Source organism: Scatophagus argus, chromosome 7, assembly GCF_020382885.2.
Source record: "Scatophagus argus isolate fScaArg1 chromosome 7, fScaArg1.pri, whole genome shotgun sequence".
In the NCBI taxonomy this organism is placed as follows: Eukaryota; Metazoa; Chordata; class Actinopteri; family Scatophagidae; genus Scatophagus; species Scatophagus argus.
Window position 1 is genome coordinate 2,626,807 of NC_058499.1, and position 23,355 is coordinate 2,650,161.

At 45.1% G+C, this 23,355-nt stretch overlaps 2 protein-coding genes across 3 annotated transcripts in view; both read right to left on the minus strand.

Moving 5' to 3' along the window:
* met (MET proto-oncogene, receptor tyrosine kinase) overlaps window positions 1-734 on the minus strand; it is a 60,347-nt gene extending 59,613 nt beyond the window's left edge. Inside the window, exon 1 of one of the 2 annotated variants that reach the window (XM_046393550.1) lies at window positions 391-734. The gene's annotated coding sequence lies outside the window, so the exon portion shown is untranslated. The remainder of the gene's footprint in view (window positions 1-390) is intronic. The other variant, XM_046393549.1, reaches the window with a different exon arrangement.
* A 10,916-nt stretch (window positions 735-11,650) lies between these two features.
* Window positions 11,651-21,812, minus strand: cav1 (caveolin 1). Its single transcript, XM_046394794.1, has 3 exons — window positions 21,503-21,812; window positions 20,420-20,587; window positions 11,651-13,581 (listed from the first exon to the last, which is right to left on the minus strand). The coding sequence occupies exons 1-3, from the start codon at window positions 21,536-21,538 to the stop codon at window positions 13,240-13,242; spliced, it is 546 nt and encodes a 181-aa protein (XP_046250750.1). The 5' UTR covers window positions 21,539-21,812; the 3' UTR covers window positions 11,651-13,239.
* Window positions 21,813-23,355: the final 1,543 nt, after the last annotated feature.

Genomic DNA, 23,355 nt, shown 5'->3' on the forward strand with positions numbered 1-23,355 from the left:
TCATCCAGTACAGTGAGTAATAGTGGGCACATTACTGCACACCTGCACCAAACACAATACATTTACAGCCCGTCGCGCGGCTGTTTTTTTAAAGGACAAAAGGCAGTGGAAAACAGTGAAAATGTTTTCATTTTGAGAGGAAAGTGACTCATGGCGAAAGGTCTCAGAAAACACAAATGGGAAGTGGGTGAAATTATGATAGGAGCCACAAAAAGTATTTCAAAAACAAGCTGTTATACCCAGTGCAGGAGGAGGAGGAGGACGAGGAGAGGGTCAGGAGTTTCAGGGTCAGGATCTGTGCGTTTTCACGCATGAGAATACAGTCTGAGTAAAAGGAAAAAAGCAGCACAGTGAAGAATCTGGGAGAAAAATTATAGATGATAAACTCACCTGTTAGCGAGCAACAGTGTCACACGTTCTGTCGAGTCAAATCATATTCATCTGGTCTCCCTAAGAGCGGGACTTGTTGACTTTCTCATCAAGTCCAAACTGATCGCTGAGGATTTCCTCTTGGCTTCCCGAGAAAAGAAAAACTCCGGGAGACAAACAAAGTGTTCCGCTTTTTCCTCAGTCTGATTTAGCTTGTTTTGCAGTAGTTAAACTCCAGCTCGTTGCGCTCCCGCTGAAACCTGTGAGACTCAGCTCTGACTGCATCCAGCAGACACACGCTGCGCTGCCGCCGCCGCTCTCTCCGCTCCACTCGTGGCGCGTAAAGCTCCGCCCCTTGCTCTCCAAAGTGTGTGACGCGTCCAGGTGCTCCTCCGGCGGTGGAGCTCAGGTGAGGCAGACTGGCACACTTGGAGGAAAGCAGAGGTGGAAAACTGAGCAAACAGTAAATTATGAGATGTAGTTAGTGATTATCATTCGGCACCGACCCACCAATTAGAACACAATCAGTTAGACGTTCAAAGAAAAGCCGTGTTTTCATTTCTTATGTATGATTTAATGGCTTGTTTTATGGCCCCAGAGAACTTACATTACTTTGATTAATTTGTTTTAGAGTTTGATTTGTGTATATTTGGGGTAAATTCCATACGACCCAACAGGTTCAGAGGGATTTATCCACCACATTCAGTTATTCTTGAGACAGGCTCTGAAGAAAGTGGCTCAGACATTCATAAAACATGTTTTATGGCTCAACATAGGCTACTAATGTGCCCTTGGCTGACCGTTAAAGCTCTCTAAATGTTCAGAATTAAACAAAAGCCACAGAAAAGGTCACGTAGGCTACACGAAGGAAGGAAGGTCTTTCTTTCTTCTCCAGCTTCCACCTGATTCTCCTCCAGCACCCCAGTGAGTCAGACTACTGGTTGTCATGCTAAAACGACTCACTCAGCCATAAATAATGAGCTAAGTTATAAAGGCTAAACCAACTGTGTGTGTGTCTCAGCTATGATTCACGACGGCCAGCACAAAAAATTCCTTTGTCCCACTTCCTGAATGGAGGGCAGTTGGAATGAAGACTGGAAACACTGATAACAGAGTGTGGATGGAGAGTTAATAGGCACGAAGCTGCTGAGGAGCAGCACGGCGGCTGTTTGCACTCCCTTTCTGACATGTGAAGGTTTAATGAGACGAGCAGTCAGCGAATGAGTGTGTTCAAGTGGCAGGACGACTGATGTGATGGAATCTGTGACAGCGTCAGTGTAAAAAGAGGCACATCACTCTGTGTGTGGAGGTTAGAGGTGTTTCAGCGAGCTGAAGTGTCAGTCCAGAAGAACAGCCAACCGATGCCTTCATTCTCAGAACTGAAGCTGATCATCTCTGACTTCACGCAGAGACATTTTCTGGACAGTTCGTCAGCATTTCCGCTCTTATCTCCCTGATTTCCCAGAGGACGACGCTGTTACCTCTGAGAGCCCTTAAACTGTCACTGCACGCCATCAGCCTTCATTTTATCTCCACTGAAGACCAATCTTCATTTACAGAACAGTGTGGACAAGCAGTTTCGGGTAGAGCAGGTAGAAAAAGCCAACCAGGCTCTGTCCTGTAAGGTTGCTCAACAGTTAACATATTGCATCTTGTTTGTTTAATCTAAAACTGAAGTGTAAAAGTATGCAGGACTATTTTCTGACAGGAATGCTGTGAATAAATATCTATAATGTTGAATCACTCTCTTAGATTCACAGACTTTAAAAGTGCTTTTACCTGCTCGCTTATTTGAATAAAATCTGGATGAGAGCATCAAACAAATGTCACAAAATATACTCATGTAATTTAATTAAATGTGTCCTCTTATAAAAGCTTATTGTTTGAAGCGCCTTTCTGACTTCTCACCGACGAGCCAGAAGTTTCACAACACGCTCCTTCGCTCTTTGTAGTGTGTGTTTGTGAGAGGAACTGTGTTTTGCCTTACCTCAGGGTAAATCTGACGCAGTTGCCAAGGGGTGTGTCTGACGCAGGGTGTGTGTCTGACTGCATACCCGAGGGGTGTGTCCCTGTGGCTCCTGTGGTAGTAAACCATTTTGGCTCGGGTCATGGCCTTGGTGGGGAGCAGCAGGAGCAGAAGGAGGAGAAGAAGAAGAAGAAGAAGAAGAAGGGAAAGGTTGGTTTGGTGGTGAACCTCACACTGCTGGCATGCAGAATGTGGGAACCCTGAAGGATGACACGTGCAGCAGGAACGATCAGCATCCTGCAACCGCAACACCTGCAGCGCAACAACAACTACGCACTTCCTATTTTGTGTACATGTTTGAGGTTAAACAACAACAACAACAAAAAACAACCAAACGTGGTGAAATGGACTCGGCTGTGTAATGTGTGAGAGCGTGAAGTGGCGTTAAAGAGTCAGTTCAACCAAATTAAAAAGAAAAAAATACTGTAAAAAGCTGCACAGACTTTAACGGGAAATGAATTATGCTGTTGATTTGTGGATCAGACCAAAATCTGGTGAGAAGCCTGAAACAGGAAGGGTGGAGGCTCTTTCAGATTAATGCCCATGGTCTTGGTCTTGAAACGAGATGTCTAACAGTCACAAATGGATGTTGAGTGTCCACATACTTTTGGCCATGTAGTGTATCTCCAAAACTGTTCATGTAAAATCAGTACAACTAAACACTGCTTAAACTGATGGAGAAAATACTTTTTTTAAAGGTCATGTAGGTGGACTGATCCTTTAAATTCTACCGCAGCTTCAGGCATCTGACTTATCATGGCGCCATCTGCTGGTGCTTGAGGTGAACAGACATTGCAGGTCTCCGGAGACCTGCAGGGAGCTTCAGGTCAGGCTAATCCCCAAGCCACCGAACAGAGAGCGAAGTGAGTAATCTCACAGACAAAAGCGAGTGATTATCAGGGAGGAGCAGCACTGCACTCAGTCTTGATTTTACCATTTCTGTCAGCCCTTCCTGGGCACCTAAACCTGGTCCAACAGAGGTTATTTATCACCTGCAGGGTCAATACAAACCCTGGTTAACTGCTGAGCCGGACAGTAAACTGTGATTGATGCTCTTGACCAGTCGGAGGCCTCGGCTGCTTCATTCTGCCGATGGACTCTTTAACCTCTCGCAGCTCCTTTAGCTCATGGACGGAGCGGTGATTAAGTGTGTGCTGCCTTCATCACTCAGCTGTGTATCTCCACGGACAGGCTTCTTCAGCAGGATCTTTACAGTTCATGACAGATAACGACGAAATGCTCCGTAAAAGGTTACGTTGAAAAAAGCAGCAGGTCAAGGGAGGATTTTTAGCTGATGCTTTTGTGCACAGTGCAGTAACTCTTAACGGCAGAGCAGCTCAGTGTTTCCATCAGGGAGTCAGTGTTGTTAAAGAAGCCTGCTGAGTTGTTGTATGAGCTCTAAATCTTGCTGAAAAAATACTAAAATTCAATATTTCTTTTGTTGCTGGGGAAGAGTACATGAATTTTGAAAATCTTCACCTTTTCTGCTTAATTCCTTAATTCCTGAATCTGCTTGACACCAATCTACGCTATATAGACAAAAGTACTGGGACACACCTCTTTGTTATCGAATTCAGGTGTGGTATGGAACAGTTTTTCAGGGCTCGGCCCCTGACTTCCAGTGAAGGGAAATCTTAATGCTTCAGCATACCAAGACATTTTGGACAATGCTATACTTCCAACTTTGTGGCAACAGTTTGTTGAAGGCCCTTTTCTATTCCAGCATGACTGCGCCCCAGTGCACAAAGCAAAGCTCCATAAAGACATGGTTGGATGAGTTTGGTGTGGAAGAACTTGACTGGCCCACACAGAGCCCTGACCTCAACCCCATCCAACACCTTTGGGTGTAGATTCGAGTCAGGCAGACTGTTGCATCAGTGTGCTACTAATATGCACTCTGACAGGCATTTAGTTAATGTTTAACATATTTGCTTATGGAAGTTTCAGTTTGCCTTAACTCAGGATGTGTTGGATGAAAATTTATGAAACTATAAAGACTAAGGCCTCCGGATCCTTCATATAATTTGATTTCATTTGATTTTTGTGCCATGTAGCTTTCTGGCTTTCAGTGGTCGCATTGTTTCCTGCCTTGACTGAATGTTTTGTCACCTTTTGGCTTGCCAGCCATCTGACCGCCTTCCAACGCTGGAAGGCTGGACTCCATATTTTCATGTCTGGAGAGATCAGCGCTTCCATCTCGCACTACCTGTGTGTTTGAGAAAGACACTCCTAATGAAAAAGGAAATCAAAAGATTAAAATCTCATACGTTACAGGAAATGCAGCAGACAGAAACCTGCCAGGCGGTAAGCAGCTGTTGTGAGTATCTGTTGGTCTGTCACCGATCGAGTCTCGGCTCTTATCAGGACCATCAGCGGAGGAATAAGTACAAGAAGAAGAGGTGGTATTAACTCTCTTAGACCACATGGTTGTGACGAGACATTTTACACTCTCAGCTCTTAAGATGTGATAAATATTTACACGAGTCTCAAACTGACTGAGAACGACACCAAGGATTTCAGAACCTGGAAGACGTTTGTTTCCAAGTAGGTGAAGTAACTCAGCTTGAGATTCACAGGGCAGGTGATTTTGCTTGTTGGCCTTTGCAACAGATATATTCTCTTCCTCCTTGTTCCTGTGTGCAATGTAATGTCATCAAACTACAGGTACATATGATAAGGGAAATCTTCTTTTTATACACAGGCTGTTCCACCTCCCTCTGCTGCGTCCATCTCGTCTCAAAGTGTTTATGGGAAGCGTCTGAGAGCTCTTAAACTGTCCCGTCCTGGTTGTTTATCTGTGGAAGCTTCGACTAAAATAAACCACACTCAAGTGCCAGTGAAATCACAGCACGACATCTGGACTCTCTGCTGTGCGTGCATTTCCTTTTTTCCCTCAGCACACACTATATATTTAAGTTTCATCGCCTCTTCTTGCCCAGCATCTGATTTGAACGCACACAGTAATCTGCTGCAGCCCCCCTCCAGCTGAAAGGAGACTTTCCTCCCTGTTGCTCCAGCTGAACGTTGGAGCTGTGCACAATAACGCATGTGCAGAGTGTGACACTAAAAGGCTGTTTTCACGCTCATCCGCTCAAAGAGGAATGTCCGTGCTCGCTGAAAAGCCAGCGACGAGAGCACGATGTGTGATATCGCAAATCGGTTGGGAGTCAAACCTGGTCTGATGTTTGGTCTACAAGAAGTGTGATGTGGAAACCCGGAGCCCCCAGTGCACCAACACTGAACCTTCCCAGTGAAGCAGGATAGATAGACAGACAGATAGATACTTTATTGATCCCGAGGGAAATTCAAGATTCCCCGTTGACCTCTTGTCATCTGAATATCAACACTTTCAGTGCAAAATTATGTCCATTAAAACCTTATTTCTGCATGTCATCATGATTTGTTAACTTGTTAATTCAATGCGCAGCCTGCTGCTCGTCTTCTTCTGTTAGTCTGTAACTTAACAAAAGATGCACAAGTCAACATTGAACACAGCACACATTTACATCAGGTGTTAAGACAACAACCAGCCAGTGTTCAGAACAATAGAGTTTTGTTCTGCAAAGTCAATACAGCAGTTTCAACGACGCAGGTGATAAAAATCTTCTTCAGTAAATATTCAGTGAAGAGTGAAGAGAAACGCAAAAGTTTTTGCTGGGCTGCGAGAACGAAGCAGACAGAAGCAGTCGTCTGTGACTCACTGAATTAGTGATGAAGTTACCTGATTGGTCCAGACTGCAGGGTGTCGGTGTTTCCCCATCAGCCGTTTCAGAATTAATTAACTGCTGCCAACTCTTTTCTATCACATCGTCAGGGAACCACACAAGTTATCAAACATGCAGCATTTATTTTGCTTTGAGATGACACAATTTGCTTCCCAAACAACAATCAGAAAAGCAAAGTTCATCAGTCAGTCATCATGTGAGCAAAAGGCCGATTGACTCTGGGATCTCTGGGAAACGTGGTCTGATCGGATCAGATCAGAACAAAACAATGTGTCACAGATTCCCCCTGTGAGATCTCCTGTATGACGCTGTCTCAAACACGCGTGGTCAAAGTGATGTATCCTCACAGGAAGTGCACTCGCTGACTTACGGAGAACCAGGTGTGCAGAGGGGGAGGAACATCTGGAAAGGGCTGACGTGGCGGACCCTGAGCCTGAGGGGACGGATCTGTGCCAGCCTTCCTCTTGCTTGATGTCATCGTACGCTTCATTATATTTGCTATTCACTGCTGTAGCAGCTGACAGAGCGTGAGGCCAAAAAGCAGTCAGACTGACCCCTCTGAAAGGTTCAGTGGAGGGATTTTCCCTTTGTCTGTCTGTGAAGTCTTGCTTTCATTACGAGTCCGGTTACAAACGAGCTTCTGTAAATGTATCAAAGAACAAAGCAAACTGAACACAACTGAGGAACAAGTAAAACACAGCATAGAGCATTACACAAGTGGTGCAAAAAAACCCAGGAAATGTTCTTTTCTGCTCAACAGGAGGCCTCAGAAATCACCTGAGGTGTCACTTCTCCAACTTTAGGCTTGTACTTTACTTTTCAGGAATCCTGTGACAAAATGAGGTACAGCATACACAGTGAAAAGAGAGGAGACGACTCGTTGTGCCAAGGGTAAGATCTGACGGAGATAACGAGATCTGCTCATTTCTGTGTGAATGCAGACGTGATGCCCTGCAGGCAAACAGAGAGCTGCTTGAGCCCGAGCTGAGGGCAAACCAGGACAGCAGCAGCTTCCCCGAGGGTTTGTTTGTTGAAACCAAATAAAGAGGACATGCTGGAGAACACAGAGGGCAGTGTGTGGGATCTGAGCCGAGAAACCGGCTTCAGCTGCAGATGTCCGTTAAGAGACTCAAGAAGGCCGAAGCCCCTCTGGGCTGCAGATGAACATGCGGTCGGTCAGCGCCCACTGATGGCTGTGAGCCACCATCTACAGGCTGCACACTGACGACACACAAACACAACAAGAGAAGCTGGTGGCTGTGGATCAGTACAGACAGGTGAGGAAACACTTTCTGCTTCAGAATGAACTGAAACAGGTCTCGTTCGGCCATTTTTTAAAACGATTTGAAGTTTTCTGATTGAAAAGGGCTGAAGTGATCAAATGGACCAATTTCAAAACTTCTGGTTAATGTAAATCATTTACAGTATGTTAATATTGAGCCCAAGTTTAAAAATACCAGAATTCCCCTTTAAGCATGACATAAGATTGTGACTCGAACTGGATAGTCTGAACACATTTCAGTACATCCCTCGTGTGCAGAAGCATGCAGGGCCGACTTTTAATTCTGGCAGGTGGGTTGCAAACACAGCATGCACATTAGCAGTGAACTTAGACAAGGCAAAGTTAAAATTCATATATAAACTGTCCAAAAACAGCAGTCCTACAGCGGGGCAGTCGTACTGGGTCAGGGCCCTGACCTCAGAAGACCTGAACTACGAAAAGTTGACGGAGCTGAAGTGTGGCTGTGTGAAGCTGTTTGGTATCTTCTTTCAGCTCCATCTTCAGGGAAGATGAGCGTCTCTGCTGCTATTTTGACAGCAACAAATCACACAGAATCACAGACAACTCGCTGACCAATCGCTGCTGTGTCTCGTGTGCCTGAGAGGAAGCAGCTGCTGAATGTGCAGCCTTCCAGGTGGTTAAAAGCCACAGTGTTTGTGTCAGCTGACTTTCCTCTGACCAGCACTACTGACACAGACTCAGTCAATGTCACGTCTAGCTGATGTTTCTTCTCTGACTGCTATCTGACTCTTTGGAAGTGAGTCATCTGCCTAACATGTGATAAAACATGTTGGAGAGAGCAGATAAAGCAGTCAACACTTTGCTTGCGCTCTCTTAAAAATATCAGCTCTGATTAATTGATGTTAAATATGGGAAAACCTCTCATCACTCACAGCAAAATTAAAGCAATTAAAATAATTACTCTGTGCCTTTAGAGGTCCAGTTTGTTCAAGAATATTTGGACTTCTTGTCCTTTCCATGACTCATTAAAATGGAAAAACCTGTTGTCATCTAATATGTAAAACAGGCATGCGAAAAATGCTACATGCAGCGAGGTAGATTTGTGTAATTAAAGAAGCTTTAGATCTACAATTTAGACGCAATTCACAAGCCCACTTCAACCCACCAACAAACCGCATCATTTTAATGAATGTTGGGATGTTTTCAAGGCGTTTGTGGTGACTCAAGCAGCTGAAACTGCTGTGTTGGGGGTTTTAAGGCAAAACTTGATCTTTTCCCAGTCCTAAACGGATCTTAAGCACATCGATGCCACAACATGAAACTGAAAGCTGAAATAAATGGAAGAAAGAAAGTGAGTAAGGAGAGTAAGTAAAGAGAGTAAGTAAGTGAATAAGAATAAATCTAAATACCACAGAGCACCATGATATTTTAGACAAAGCAGAAGAGTGGAGGTTTCAATAGTCATATTAATACCCACAATCCACTTTTGGCTGTCCACATACTTTTGGTCACATGGACTGCATATGGAATTGTTAATTTAACCCACTAGAGGGAGCCGTTGCATCGTAAAAATTGAGGCAAGTATCTCAAACGTGAGTGAAGAGAAGACAGAACAAAATAGTGAAACAACATTAGATGTAAAACATTTCATTGTTGTTGTTGTTGTTTACACACCTGTAAAGTGTCTTGAGATAACTGTTATGAATTGGCACTTTAAATAAAAGTGAATTGAATTGAATTCTTCCGCAAAGATCATACGTTCATTTCGCTCAGCCTCATTTCTATTTGTAATCACAGGCTGCTGCAGCATGATAACACCGAGGATCAGCTCCTACCCCAGCCTCAGGCCCAGCACATCCCCATCCAGACACTAATGCTCACATTTATTGTCAGTTTGGAGTCTTTAATCCCCCTGACCTGCAGAGGTCTGTGAGCTGGCAGAAAACCCCGCAAACACAGAGAGAACAGGATCAAACAGGAATTTCTCTTCAGGAGGGGAAAGTTCAGACATCCAAACCACCAACAAGCCCAAAGATCAGAAGATGTGAAGGCCAAAGCCGGCATCTCTGCAGATCACGTATGACACTTCATATTTTGCTTAGAGTTTTGGATGTGTTTTCCATCTCATTCCATGCATCTACTGTTCAGGATGAAATGAAAACAAATCCGCTCAAATGCCCGAACAAAAAGTTGGCATTGAGTGTTTCTGCAAACCCTGAACATGTTAACTTTGCCTCAGACGTATGATATCAGCACTCCTGCAGCGGCATCACATTCCCTTCAGATTACATGTGTGTGAGCTGAAATCCACGAGAGGCGGCTAACGAGGACGAGACCACCGCTGAAGACCCCTTCAGCCAACTTTTTCAACTCGTCTCTGCTGCAACAAAACCTGGCATTTTTAAGGAGACATGAGGACTTTTTCATGCACGTTTGAGACAACAGAGCCAGGAATTTTATGCAGAAACCGATCTTTTCATAACCCCTAATCAATATTGGTTGATGACTGGAAAACATGTTTAAGTTGCTGAGCTGTCAACAGGGTGTGTGAATGAATGGAAGCCAGTAGCTGCTTGAAAGGAAAATTACTTCCACAAATCTGAAACACAACAGCTTGTTTTGAAAAATAACTGTGACAATGACTTTGGTAAAAACAGACGAAAGTGCAGGCATGGTCCTTTAATTCTGACTCCCAGCTGATATCTGACAGGACAGACAAACCTGCCACCACGCAGAGGAGCACCGAGTCAGCGGCTGGTGGTGTCTCCTCATCGTGTTTGTCCCGGGTCACAGAGACAGACACGTCTCTGTGTCCTCTTGTCCTCCCGTTACGTCTGCTTCGCTCCTCTGGACTGAGCAGGTTTTCCTCTGTCATCCTGCTCAGGAGGTTTCTGTTGCGGTTCAGCCCAGATGTGTTGCTGTCAGGACGCTTTAGCATCTCAGGGTTCAGGTTTCCGTCTGCACTGAAGACTGGTTCTGGTTTTCATGTTTTGGGTGCTGAGAAGCCTCCACAGGATGAAGGACTGAAGGTCCTCTGCTCTCCAGGATCAAAACATATTCCTTCAGCTGCACAAAAAGACAATTTCAACCTGTTTCTGAAGTTGGGACTCTGTTGTTAATCTATAAATGTTTTATTGTGTATGAACATATAAAATAATAAAAAATTGCACGGATATGTGAATGTACATGATGTAGAAATCAATATTGTCTCCTAAACTGAACCATGAATTTTATCACAGTTTAGGAAACTGGTTTAAGTATTATTTACTGTGCAGTGGATGGATATTTTGTTTATGCACACTTTGGGCTCTTCAGTTACAATAAGGGCAAATTAAACTGCTTAAAATGACATTTTTAAATACACGCTTCCACAGTGCGAAAAACAACACCTTGCAGGAGACCACACACAAAGCCAGGGCCATAAAAAACTGATTTCCTGAGTTTGCTGTGGAAGAACTGGACCTGACCTCAGCTCCTTTCAGCACGTTTGCTATGAGCTGGAACGCTAGCTGAGAGCCAGACCTTATCGCCCAGCGCTGCTGCCTGACCCGACTGCTCTTGTGGCTGAATGGGAGCAAATTCCCTCAGCCTGGGAATAAAAACTCACAGAAAAACTGAAACCAGAAGAGAGGAGGCTTTGTTTTTGGAAATGTGGTTGTAACGTTTGGTTGTCCGCTTACTTTTGGCCATTTCATGTAGCTCTGTGACTCTAAAACAGGGAGAACATTTTATTGTATCCACTGCATCCTTGAACCGCCCCCCCATAAGATTAAAACAATGAACCACTGTTAGGTTGCCCTGACTTCATCCTCAACATGTTATTGTCGAACAATACGGTTTACACTAAGAGTCCAGACTTGCCTTGGGCTGGATAATTATGTGGCTGCTTTTGGTGTAAATTAACTTGAATAGTCAAGAGACCCGACTCATGAGCATTGCCCAGCGCTTTTATTTGTTTCTCAAGTAACCATGGAAATGTTGTGCCAGGCTTGGAAAGAAGCCTGAGAGCAGCACTACGGGCATCGGACTGCAGATACTCCACGGGGTTTGGAGGGCACCGCAGCTGGAAATTATTCTTCAGCTCTTTTTTTTTTTTTTTTTTTTTACATTTTCCACAAGTAGCTTCAACTGACTGGGTCCTGCAGTACAGATGAATGAAACCAGTCAGCAAGCATCTACTGCGAAAGCAGCCTAAAAAACGAGTAGAAAATCCACTGGTGCACGTTAGCGATCACTTTATCCATGCTGGTAAAGAAACTGTGGATAAAAAACAAACAAACGAATTCACACTGTGTTATATTAAATTTTAATGTGCACAGCGTGATATTGTACAGTAAAAGCAAGAAAGGGAAAAAAATTCTTATAAAAATATCACCTTTAGAGCTTAAAAACACTCATTTCAAAGAGCAGGTGCTATGATATTACCATCCCTGTGAGAAGGCAGCAGGTAGACCGAAGGTGACAGAGTCAAAGTGAGCTTAACGTCTCATTAAAACACACCCCACCCGAACATCTCCGCCCTCACCCATCTCTGGGGCGGGAAGGCATCGCTTTGATGCTTTTCGGCATCGTGTCCACAGTCGAGAAGCAAGGCAGCAGAACAAACTAATCAGGGGAAAAAAAGGGTGCAAAAACAGTAACCAGATGACAAATAAAAATGCATCCAAACTCACACGTTCCACCTCACATTGTCTGATTCCAGTGCGCTGACCTGTGGACGTACTGCACGTTTTTAACTATGTGTGCAGAGTGTGCAAAAGTAACTGCTTGTATCCTACTACCTTTGCAATACAGAGAGGAGATCTTCATGTGCTCTTCACTAACAGCACTTAGCCACAGACTAGCGCACTGGATTGAGGCCTCAGTCTCGTTTTCTGTTAAACAGCCATACAGTACATACAGGATGCTGAAACGACAGAACTGAAGTTAACCCCTCAAAGTTCTTCATATTCACAGAAAATAAAATCATTCGCTGCTGAGCTTTGGTGGCGTGCAGTTCACTGACAAAATGAAACTGATCTGGAAACTCAAGTTCTTGCAAAAATTCAAATTCTAACATTCTCTGTCACACATGATGAGGATAAGGCGGATGAAGGTGGAGGTGAAGTAAGAAGCTGATGCACAGAGCGAGTGAGCCGAGAACATTTCTGTGTTACTAAAGGCTGGTGGCGGCGGCGGACGGCAAGGTGCTGGACGCAGGTGCATGCAGGAACGAGGGCAGGTTCAGTGTGTGAGACTGCTGGAAAGCCCGGTGAAGGCGGGGGGGGAGGGTGGAGGTCATGGAGGGCAGACAGGAGGGGTGTTGCTGTGCTGGTTGGCCCGTGCAGTTGTTTGGTTTTTGCTGAGTCAGAGAGAATCTGGCAGCGCTTTGACCCCATCCCGCCCTGCACAACGACCCAAAAACACAAATAAGCCCGAGAGGAGACCCCGACATCCCCTCTTCACATGAATCAATCGACATGATAAGCTCTCCACAGTAAGAACAGAAGGAATTTACATCATGTGGCAAAACTAACAGAAAACACATATGGAGCTCGGCTGCTTGCTTGGTTAAAGTTAACAGGGAAGAAGAGAAAAACAAAACTAGAGAACACAAAAAAAACAACAGCAAAAACCCCGGAGAACGACCCTTTGATTCCCTGTGCCCACCCGTTTGGTTACACCAACACTGGAGAGAAAAAAACAGCTGGTGGAAAAAGGCGGAGTCAGGTGACCACCCCCCTTCACTTCCAAACAACCTCCGCCCAGCTCCGGAAAAGTCACCTCTCGTTTTCCACAGTTATTTTTCTCTGACTTTTCCCTCCATCTGTGTGGCTCGCGCCCCCCCTTCCACCCTCCCCTCTTTCCGTTAATCCTCCTCCTCCTCTTTGCGGATGCTACACCTCCTTGGTCGTGCGGATTCGGATGCTGCTGAGGCACTTGCCCATGGCCTCGAACAGCGGGTCGCAGAAGGTGTGCACGCAGATGGAGTAGACGCGACTGACGCAGTGGATCTCGATCAGGTAGCTCTTGACGCACGGTACCACAGCCCAGATGTGTATGAAGGAGAGGATGGCAAAGAAGATTCCCCAGACCAGCGCCAGGGGGATGCCGACCAGCGCCGTCAGCAGCCGGTAGCACCAGTACTTGGTGACGGTGAAGGTGGTGAAGCTGGCCTTCCACACGCCGTCGAAGCTGTAGGTCCCCGCAGGCTCGGCGATCACATCCTCAAAGTCTACCTGAGGAGGGAAGGAGAGTGAGAGAATGTTAAAACACTTCAGGAAGATATTTTCATCTAAAAGTGTCTTTGTTTGTTGCTCATCGTGATCCCCTTTAGCTGGTGCCTCGGCAGCACCACTCTGCCTGTGACCCATATCAAAAGATGTAGTCAACAAATGCCTTACAATAGCTACATACAAACATAGTCAAAAGTATTGACACACCTGATCATGACACCAACAGGGAATCTAATGACACTGTATTCTAAACACACAGACAGCTTTGCAGCTCTAACAGCTTCCACTCTTCTGTGAAGGCTTTCCACAACATGTTGGAGTGTTTCTGTGTGAGCATTTGTGAGGTCACACACTGATGTTGGACCAAAAGGCCTGGCTCACAATCTCCGTTCCAGTTCATCCCAAAGGTGTTGGATGGGGTTGAGGTCAGGACTCTGTGTGGGCCAGTCAAGTTCTTCCACACCAAACTCATCCAACCATGTCTTTATGGAGCTTTGCTTTGTGCACTGGGGCACAGTCATGCTGGAATAGAAAAGGGCCTTCAACAAACTGTTGCCACAAAGTTGGAAGCATAGCATTGTCCAAAATGTCTTGGTATGCTGAAGCATTAAGATTTCCCTTCACTGGAAGTCAGGAGCCGAGCCCATAAAGAGGTGTTTCTGGATACTTTTGTCTATAAAGTGTAGATTTAAAATAAAGAAATTAATTACACATGGGACTCGAACACTGATTTCCTGCAGGAAGCTCCTGCATTTGACCCATCCGACCTCATCACCTGCTGACTCTGACTTGTCTCACTCTTTGTACTTCTGTACCTGACAGGTAGAAGTGATGCTGTAGGGCTCCCGACAGCCACTGACCAGAGCACTTGAAGCATCAAGTGAGAAGGAGCTGCCACATAATGCAAGACGCTGAAACCACATCACTATACAAACACAGCAACATGAACACATTTAACCTCAACAACTACAGGCTTCAGTAGTTACAGTATAAACAACTGTGACTAATCTGCAAGCACATTTTAGCTGGACTTTACTGTTAGAATCACTGCAGTGCATTTCAGACTTTCATTCACCAGGCAAAATAAAGACAACAGTGGTGACTAATGGCTTCACTCCGTAACAAATAGAAACGATTCAACCAAACAAAAGGATTCTTTACAACCTGAAGATCTGCCCCAGAGCAAACCAAACCAATGATACAGTATTTGTAATTAATGTGTTAAGTTAAAACAAAGCCATAAGCCATTTTTTCCATTCTTCAAAGCTTTGAGCACGAAAATCCAACTTTCATTAATTCCCTGCAGAAATCTCACTCATTAAATTAAAACTACCACAGATTAATAAGACGAGAGGTAAGTACGATTTGTCATGCACTGAAAGTGACCCATACTGTCCAGTACACGGAGACACATTCACATTTGACTCATAATTATGACTTGTCAAATGCCTTCACTGCAGCTCACAGTATTTCACAAGAGTCCTGAGATGGTGCTAACGAAACCTTCACACAGACTTTATAGTCCCTCAGAACTGAACTCATTATTTGATCATAAATCAGCTCCTCAGTCCCTGTTGTAGAAATGTTGGTTTGCTAATACAGAAGGGTGGGAATCCTGACAAGATTTACTTCTGCCCCTCCTCGCAGTGACTGGTACACAGTCGAACCGCCAACAAACTGCCCCACCCAAACTGCTGATCGCTATGCTCACTGACAGACAGACAGACAGACAGACAGATAGACAGACAGTCCTTCCTTCTGAGGTCAAATTTGGACCAACCTTGAAATTAAACAGTGCAATCCTCAGTAATTCTTAAGTTAAATTATGACCACAGATGGGGCAGATGAGGCCAATAAAACATAGTAAGGTCTTCCTGTGCTGAGTGGTTTAAAGACAGAAGGTCACAGTTTGGTATTACGACAAATCAAGGGTCCCACAAACATCCACTTCAGCTGTTTTAGACACTCCGTGTGTGGTACATCTTTAGCAGGACAAATGCTGTGGTGCGGAGGAAGTGATGCGTTTCACATGTCTGTTTTTAAGTGGAGTGGAAAAAACAGTGTGGACAAAGAACACAAAAAGCTCTCCTCTAAGAAACTCAAGAAAAGTTCTTCGACGGAGAATCCTAAGAAGGAGACCTGCCTGTACCACAGAGTTCGACTGACAGGCCATCGGCGGTTCCCTCCCTCCACCAGATCACTTCTTCCCAGTGTAAACACGTCTGTCAGGCCTGAGTAAGACCATCCCTGCTGAGCTGACCTCGGGATCAGAGGGAAAAGTGGCAACTCGCACACCGTGAACACAATGAAGACTCGCCCTCTTCATCTTCTCCACAGGCGTCTGAGCGCAGAGTCAATATTTATATTACGGTTACTTGGAGACTGTGTCTCGTCACACAGGACAGTTGGACTTTTGAGGTCTAATGGCTGTAATATCAGTAAGTCATGTGGATATTATCCAGTGTCACGCTGACAGTGAAACGGAAAAACGAAACACAGAGATGGTATCCACTGTTTGGGAGACGTGATGCCCACTTAAACAAGCTGCAGAGCAGACACTGAGGCTTGAGCCTCAACGTGATACCAACAGGAAAGTGAAATCAAATCCTGTTTTTCTAATTCCATCCATCCACATTTAAACATGACATATTTCCTCCTCGTTTACACGGAACAAGTCTGCACTCTCCATCTTAGGAGAAGAAGAAATGCTTATGTGCTTTCTTTAGGTAGAAATCGTATCTGTGTGTTAAATATTCATATATAAACATTAAGTTAAGCAGTTAGCTTAGCAGCGGAAAGACTGGACACAAGCTAGCAGTTGGCTTGACCCTCTGAAGGTAAATAGCTCACTAATGAAGTAAAAACAGTGTGGAGCGTAGTGTGAAAACGTGGGTTTATGGGGACTTATGTGTTTGCATGGCTGGCTGAGTCAGTCCGACTCATGTGCCCCCATAAAACACAGCATGAGTTTTATACACAACTGTGCGTTTTCCAAAAGTAAGAATTCCTTTAACTTTGTGCAAATCTGTAAGAGCAGCATCCATTTTCAAGAAGAAATCACATTATCTCAAGAAAGTGTTGTGAGTGACTTGAAACAAGAAAGAATAGACAGGTTGTCTCACTAAAATAAGAGAATTACTTATAAAACATATTCATGAAACTCACAAAATAACCATGTAGTATTTCACCATTGATGAAAACACACTTCATTCCTTCAAAATCTTTATAATACTGAGAGTGCAGACACAGGATGGACGCACATCTTTGGGCTTGATTTCAAGCTGTGATTCATTATGTAAGAAGAGATGTCATGTTTTTCCAATCCTGGACGTGTTATTTTGGAACAGAGCTCTTCAAATATGCCAACTGAGTTACATGTAAGCTTGTAAGTCCAATTCTTTTACTCCTCACAAGCCACCGACTGGCGGAGCTCAGTGCAGCCTTAAAATATAAATGTGAGTGCAACCACAAAAAGCAGCGCGGCGTCAATTTAATTTTTCCACAGCTACAAATTTTAAAGTGGAGCCACTGCGCTCCAGTTTCCAGAACTTTGATTGAGACTAAATGAAGGCCTTCTGCTGAGAGGCCCAAACCCGACCACAGCAGGACGGAGCAGAGTTCTGACTGAAGCTCTTTGGTGCTTTTTGTTTTCTAAATGCTGTTCTGACGAAAACCATCACTGTTAGCCGAGGTTTGGCACTTTAATATCCAGAGTGTAAAAGAATCATCACCTTCAGTTTTACCGTTTCAAGAATCTGTTTGATTTATGTGTTACTTTAGGGGGTTTTATTTTGTTATATACACATTTAACTTGGATTTTGACAGGAACAGGAAGAGAATCACCCTCCACTGAGGTGTCCAACTTTTCTTTTGCTCAGCAGTGAAGATTTTTGATCAAATCAGGGTTGTTTTTGAAGATGAAGGTCACAGAAATCCATAATTTCAGGCCGAGTCCTAAAACACAAGCATGTGAAGCATGAAAAACTTTCAAAGCATCAAAACTTTGTGGACTTTTACTGCAGCAACCAAAGTTATGCTGAGTTTGGTACGAAACCTTGGAGTCGCAGGGTCAGCATGTGAGCAGTCGCCAAGGCAACCGTATTATTGAGTAAATAAGGCCGTGTGCTATTTCCAGAGCTCTATCTTCAGGCTGTCAACTATGCTTGAATAGACAAAGTGGGTCTGTGGAGGAGAAGGTCAGAGTGTAGCACATTAATGGACCCTTTTGTTGGTAGGCTTTGGTAGTCAGGGGAAATGTTTGGTTTGCTCCGGGGCACAGATAAGGATGATTGGCAGTGGAAACGTATACTGTATGTGAGCAACATCGAAAAAGAAGAAAAGTTCAGCATCAAAAAGGCACTTCTGGTTTATAAATCTTTAAAATAATAAAGTGGCCACAAATTCCTATCATCTCTCATATTGAAGCTCTGAATGCAAGTCAACAAATTCAGCACAAGTTGTCATCTGAGACGCTTCGCTTCAGTTGAAGACGCATGACATTTGGATAAGAACAAATCCCACTGCACCGAGCCTGAAAGAGGGTCCATAAAGACGCCTCAGTGTCATCATCATTTCATTGTGATAAAAGCACAGACAATGACAAGACGTCTCTGATTGGACAGGATGATCCAGAGTCAACCAATCGTAGGCTTTGCAGTGATTCGTTCTGCCAGATTTCAAACTTGTTTTAACTCCCTCTCACAAACTGTCCTCCTGTGGGGGCATTTTTACTCCACTGACCCTCCTCGCCGTTACATAAAGATCTTCCAGAGGCACAAACTCCACATGCATGTCTCCAATGGAGAGCATTTGATGTGGCCAGGTGATTGAGGCCAGCTGCAGCAGCTGCAAGACAGCAGCTTGTGCTCCTTTGATTACGAGAATGCAGTGTGTGTGTGTGTGTGTGTGTGCACGTACACTGCTCACAGTATGTGTGCATGCACAGCACACACATTTACGTGTGAGTGTCGTATGTGGTGTGTGTGTGTGTGTGTGGGTTGCAGGAAGGGATTCCCCGCGTGCTTGTGCTTTTCACGGGGGAACACCAATCACACGCTTCCCCTTTCACGAGGAAAGCACGACCCTTTCACTGACCTCAAAGCACCTCGGAGCTGCTGCATACAGCTCACTGTGAAAGCCACATGCTCATCTGCGTTTATTCTGAAGCTCAGCGCTCCTTAGCTCTGTGGGGGCCGATGAAGTCCTTCGATTTTACTTAGATCTGAAGATTTTACTTAAGGAACAGTAACGATATCATAGTGTAAAATAAAGAGTAAATGTCCTGCCTTGTATAAGCAGAAAGATGCACTCAGAGGACCAAAAGTAGAGAAAGTCACTGTGAGCAGAACATAGCGTCATATTCTTATCTAAATGTAATTACAGTCACAAGATTAAGGCCTCCAATTCTTAACGGTTCCTCGCAGCCTTTCATTTTTTACAGCGCACGCACATGTGAGTTCAGTTCATTTCGGCAGCGTCTGTGCAGTTGATTGGAGAGGGCGGGACAGCCATAAAGCTGCCTTCTATTCTGAGAGCCGAAGGAGACTCTGACTCACCGACACAGCGGAGGGGAGGCGGGAGGGAGAGAAAACCCAGAGACTGAAGCTCATCCTCTCATCGAACACACAACCCGTTTTAACAAATCCCAATGAAAATCCAGTTCTTCACGTTTATCGAACTGGATTTGGTGGAACCTTTCCTGTGACTGCTGTTTCCATACGTAATGTAGATTTACACATGCTTTGTTTTAGGCATGCACACATGCCACCTTTCTGTTTATCAGAATGCCGTGATTCATCCTTCTCTGAATCATCCAGCAGTAAGAGGACTTCTGCCACTGCTGCCGGGGGTCATCTTTCCAAACAAGAGAATCACTGATGCCAGGCTGTCAGTTGTCATCTGGAACCTGACGGCAGCCAATAAAAAGCTGCACATACATATTTGCTCCACTGACGCGAGCTACAGGCATGCAGGGAGGGAGGGAGAGAGGGAGGGAGGAGAGCACTAGAATGGGAGGAAAGAAGGGAGGAGGTGAGGGATATCCCTTCAGACTGCTAACCAGCTACTTGGGTGTTTCCCTGTTTTAACAAGGCACAGTTCAGGTATTTCAAAGAGCTGAGCCCTCCCGCCCCCCGCAGCGAGCCGTTTGGCCCCACTCTTCTCCAGCTGGAGAGGAGGGCGTCAGGGCCGAGGCAGCTGCTGCTCCCCGCTCCCTTGCAGGCGCGTCAGGTGGCTCCCAGCGCGCCTCTGCTGAGCTGCAGCAGCCTCGCTCCCACTGCCGACTCCTTTAAACAAAATAAACGCTCGCTATTTGCGCGGCCAGGCTGCTCTCTCATGGAAAGAATTCAGCTCTCCCAACAGCAAGGCGTGTGCAGCAAGGACTGTGGGAAATCTGTGTTCCAACAACAGGAAATTCGTAATGTTTCCTCCGTTGCAGCGAGGATGTTCAAGTTTTCAAGTGTGCTGCTTGTGCGGACGCGCACACATTTCAACATGTGGATAACTCGGCACAGTATCGCCTCAATGAGCTTCGATACCTCTGCAAAGCTTCTTCCTAATAGGGGAAAGTCACTGAGGGGGAACTGTCCTGGGACCACAGTGCGCAGAAGAACTGCCGTGCGCCTCTGACACGCACATCCACACATTACAGCAGTTTGACAGTTTTAGTTCAGTTTGCAGCCACTGTCAGGCGGCTGCACTGAGCAGCAGTGAAGTGCAAACTCTCCAACCGGTACTCTGATGAAGCTGTGCTTTCAGTGGCCTCTAAAATAAAGGGAAAACTGACAACAGCTGCACGTTTAACCCCAAAATGCAGGCTTAAAAGTTCACAGGTTGGACTCACCTTGACAACGTCGTCGTTTATGCGCTTTGGGTCCCTGTTGACCAGATCGATCTCTTTGGTGTGGACATCCTCCATCGTCTTCTCGTTCAGACTGTCGTTGTCCATGTCTTTGTTGTTAGGTTTGTATATGTTCCCTTGTTTTCTGATGAACGGCGAATGCAGAAACTCCTGTCGGGATCCGGAGGAGGCAGAGAAAGAAGAGAGTGAGAGGAGGAGGGAGAGTGTACAGTGCGCTCAGAGGGAGAGAGGCTGGAGCTGCGTGTAACCAGCCTGTCCCACAAACAGGGATGGGTTTAAATGAATACAAAGTGAAGCACCACACCCCTCGATCCAGCCGCAAGGGGTCCTCACCACCCGGACAGAAACCTAATACTCTGACCTGACACACAGTTGATTCAACATGTTTCTGTGAACATGGAAACAATGCGTAAAAGCATAATCCATATATTAAACAACCGCCTACCAGCTATATTTGCTATATTCTAGCTATATTTGGGATGGTCTTGACCAAAAAGCCGGTAGAAGCTATACTCTAAGTCTGACTTGTGAATATATGGACGCGCGTTGGGTTTCCGCGTCCATCGCTGAACAACTGAGTGCGTAAAAGCCCTTTCAGTCCCCACAGCCGTATTCTGTCTTTTCAAACACATTGTCATATATACATTCTCAATCATATGGTTCGATTCCTTGGTGATAAAGCGTGCGCACGATTCATTCTTCTATTCTAAAAAAGGCTGTGGGTGTACGCTCCTTTGCGCTTTTACGCACGGAAATTTAAACCTTTTATGCGTAAAAACGGCAACCGCTTGTTTAGTTAATAAAGATTTTAGCAGGCAAACTCTGACACCGACATGCTAATGTATACTCAGTGGTCCTTCACATTCCCCCAGCGCGTGTGGGAGACCCGTTCATGACCAGGTGCCAGAAAAAAAAGAGAGATAAAGATTGAGACACGGCGCTCCGGAGTTGGAAAAGCATGCAAATTTCTCTCATGAATGCCAGTTATGAGTGAACACAATCCGCTCCCGTGTCAGCTAAAACACCTACAAATATTGACAGAGCTACATGGGAGTCACAGTGTACCTCCTCCGTTTCGCCGTCCTTCGGTCCTCCTGTCATGCTGTCCTCAAGCTTGAAGAGATTAGCGCGGTGAGTCAGTCAAGAAGACAATGTAGGAAGCTGAGTGAGAGGCGTGGAGGCAAACTGGGAGGACTGGGGTTCTTCTCAGGCCCCTCTACGGTGATCTAATTCCTGCCTTTCTCGCGAACGTGACGAGAATTTAATGGCAGCGCTGTGAGGGGAACCTCCTGCGTTTCCTCGGATCCCGCACAGCGCGTCCTTGCAGTCACCTGCTTGCAGAGACAGGAGAGCCACAGTGTGCAGCAGGAGGAGAGACTGCCGTGATCTCAGACTAAAGGGGTGTTGAAACTGGCGTGGAATTACTTTATTTGGGGATCATGGCAGAGTATAACAACCGTTTTGTTCAGTGAAATGTGGGCGTTAATTGAGAATGGCAAGGTGTGGATATTTGCCATACCTTAGCCTAAGGGAGACCAGTTCCTGTGGTTGCAGAAGAGAGCAAGAAGAGAAGAGTTATAGAAGAGAGCAGGAAAAATATACACCAAGTCAAAAAAAGACACGGCTTTTCAGAATCAAAATTTATTCAGCTACATTTAAGTAAACACAGAAGCCTGTCTGTCTACCCTCAGCAAATACATTTATACTAATATTTACAGCTGAGATGGACTTGACTTTGGTGAATTGACACTCTAACTGTTGTTCTCAGCTTTACAGGGTTGGGAAGCTGGTGCTGGTCACTAAACTGGTTTGTTTACATTCTTGTATATAGTCTCTTTGGAGTGACACACACTCAGCTGTTTGCAGTCAGTGGACTTGATAGGAGCAAATTCTGGGTGTGTCTGAGTGGAGCTGAAATAAACTGGTTGGGACTCAATATCGTGGATTTGAAATAACCTTTTTTTTTTTACATCAGCAAACAGTTTATTCACCATTTATAAAGTCAGTCAATTCCATAACGTTGTCTAGTTACAAAAGATGCATTCATAAAAACCACCATAAGATATTTTCATGATGAGAATTAGCCTGGTTGTACCTTTAAACTTACGCCACCACACGTGTTCTTTATAAACCTGCTTTACCTTCCCTTCTTTATTTAATTTGTCAGCATTCTGCCTCTTAACCATCCATTTAAAAGACACTGAATGACTAAGATCATTGAAACTGCACACTGAGGATGACATCAGCTCCGCTTGTCTTTTGTAGAAGTAAATAAAGGTTTGGGTGGCCCTCACTGTCTGTATTCAACTCCCTTTTCGGGAACCGAATGAGAACCTGTTTCAGATGAAGACGCTCTGCTGCTGCCGACTCGCAGAGGAGGCTCCGTCAGACTCTGAACCACATCAAGAGCTTCCAGGATTCAAAACTGATGGCAAAGTCCGCTAACACCAAGTGAACTTTTCAGGCCACAGGATGCAAAGTTCCACCGACATGTGACTCCTCCCGAGGCCTCTGCAGCAGCATCCCTTTCTAATGGGAGTGGAACACGATTCCGTGGCAGAACAGGATCTGTGGGAACTTGAACGCTGATGATTTGACTATCAAAAACATGTGAATGTGTCAGTCAGAGCAGAGGCAGGACAGACTCTTGAGAACAGGGATGCCTGCTTGTTTACGGCACCTGGCAGCTCAGGACTGACATGCATTCATCTCTGAAGGCATGACAGTGAGTCTGTGCAGCACGATGAAGGTTCAGGCTGGATTCTTTAGTAAGAGCTGATGGATTTGCACCCAGCAGAAGGCACACGATTCACCTCCGGCCAGGTGCAAACAGTATAGAAAGTAAAAGTAGTGGCAGGAATAAAATGCTACTACTAGCATCTATCTATCTATCTATCTATCTATCTATCTATCTATCT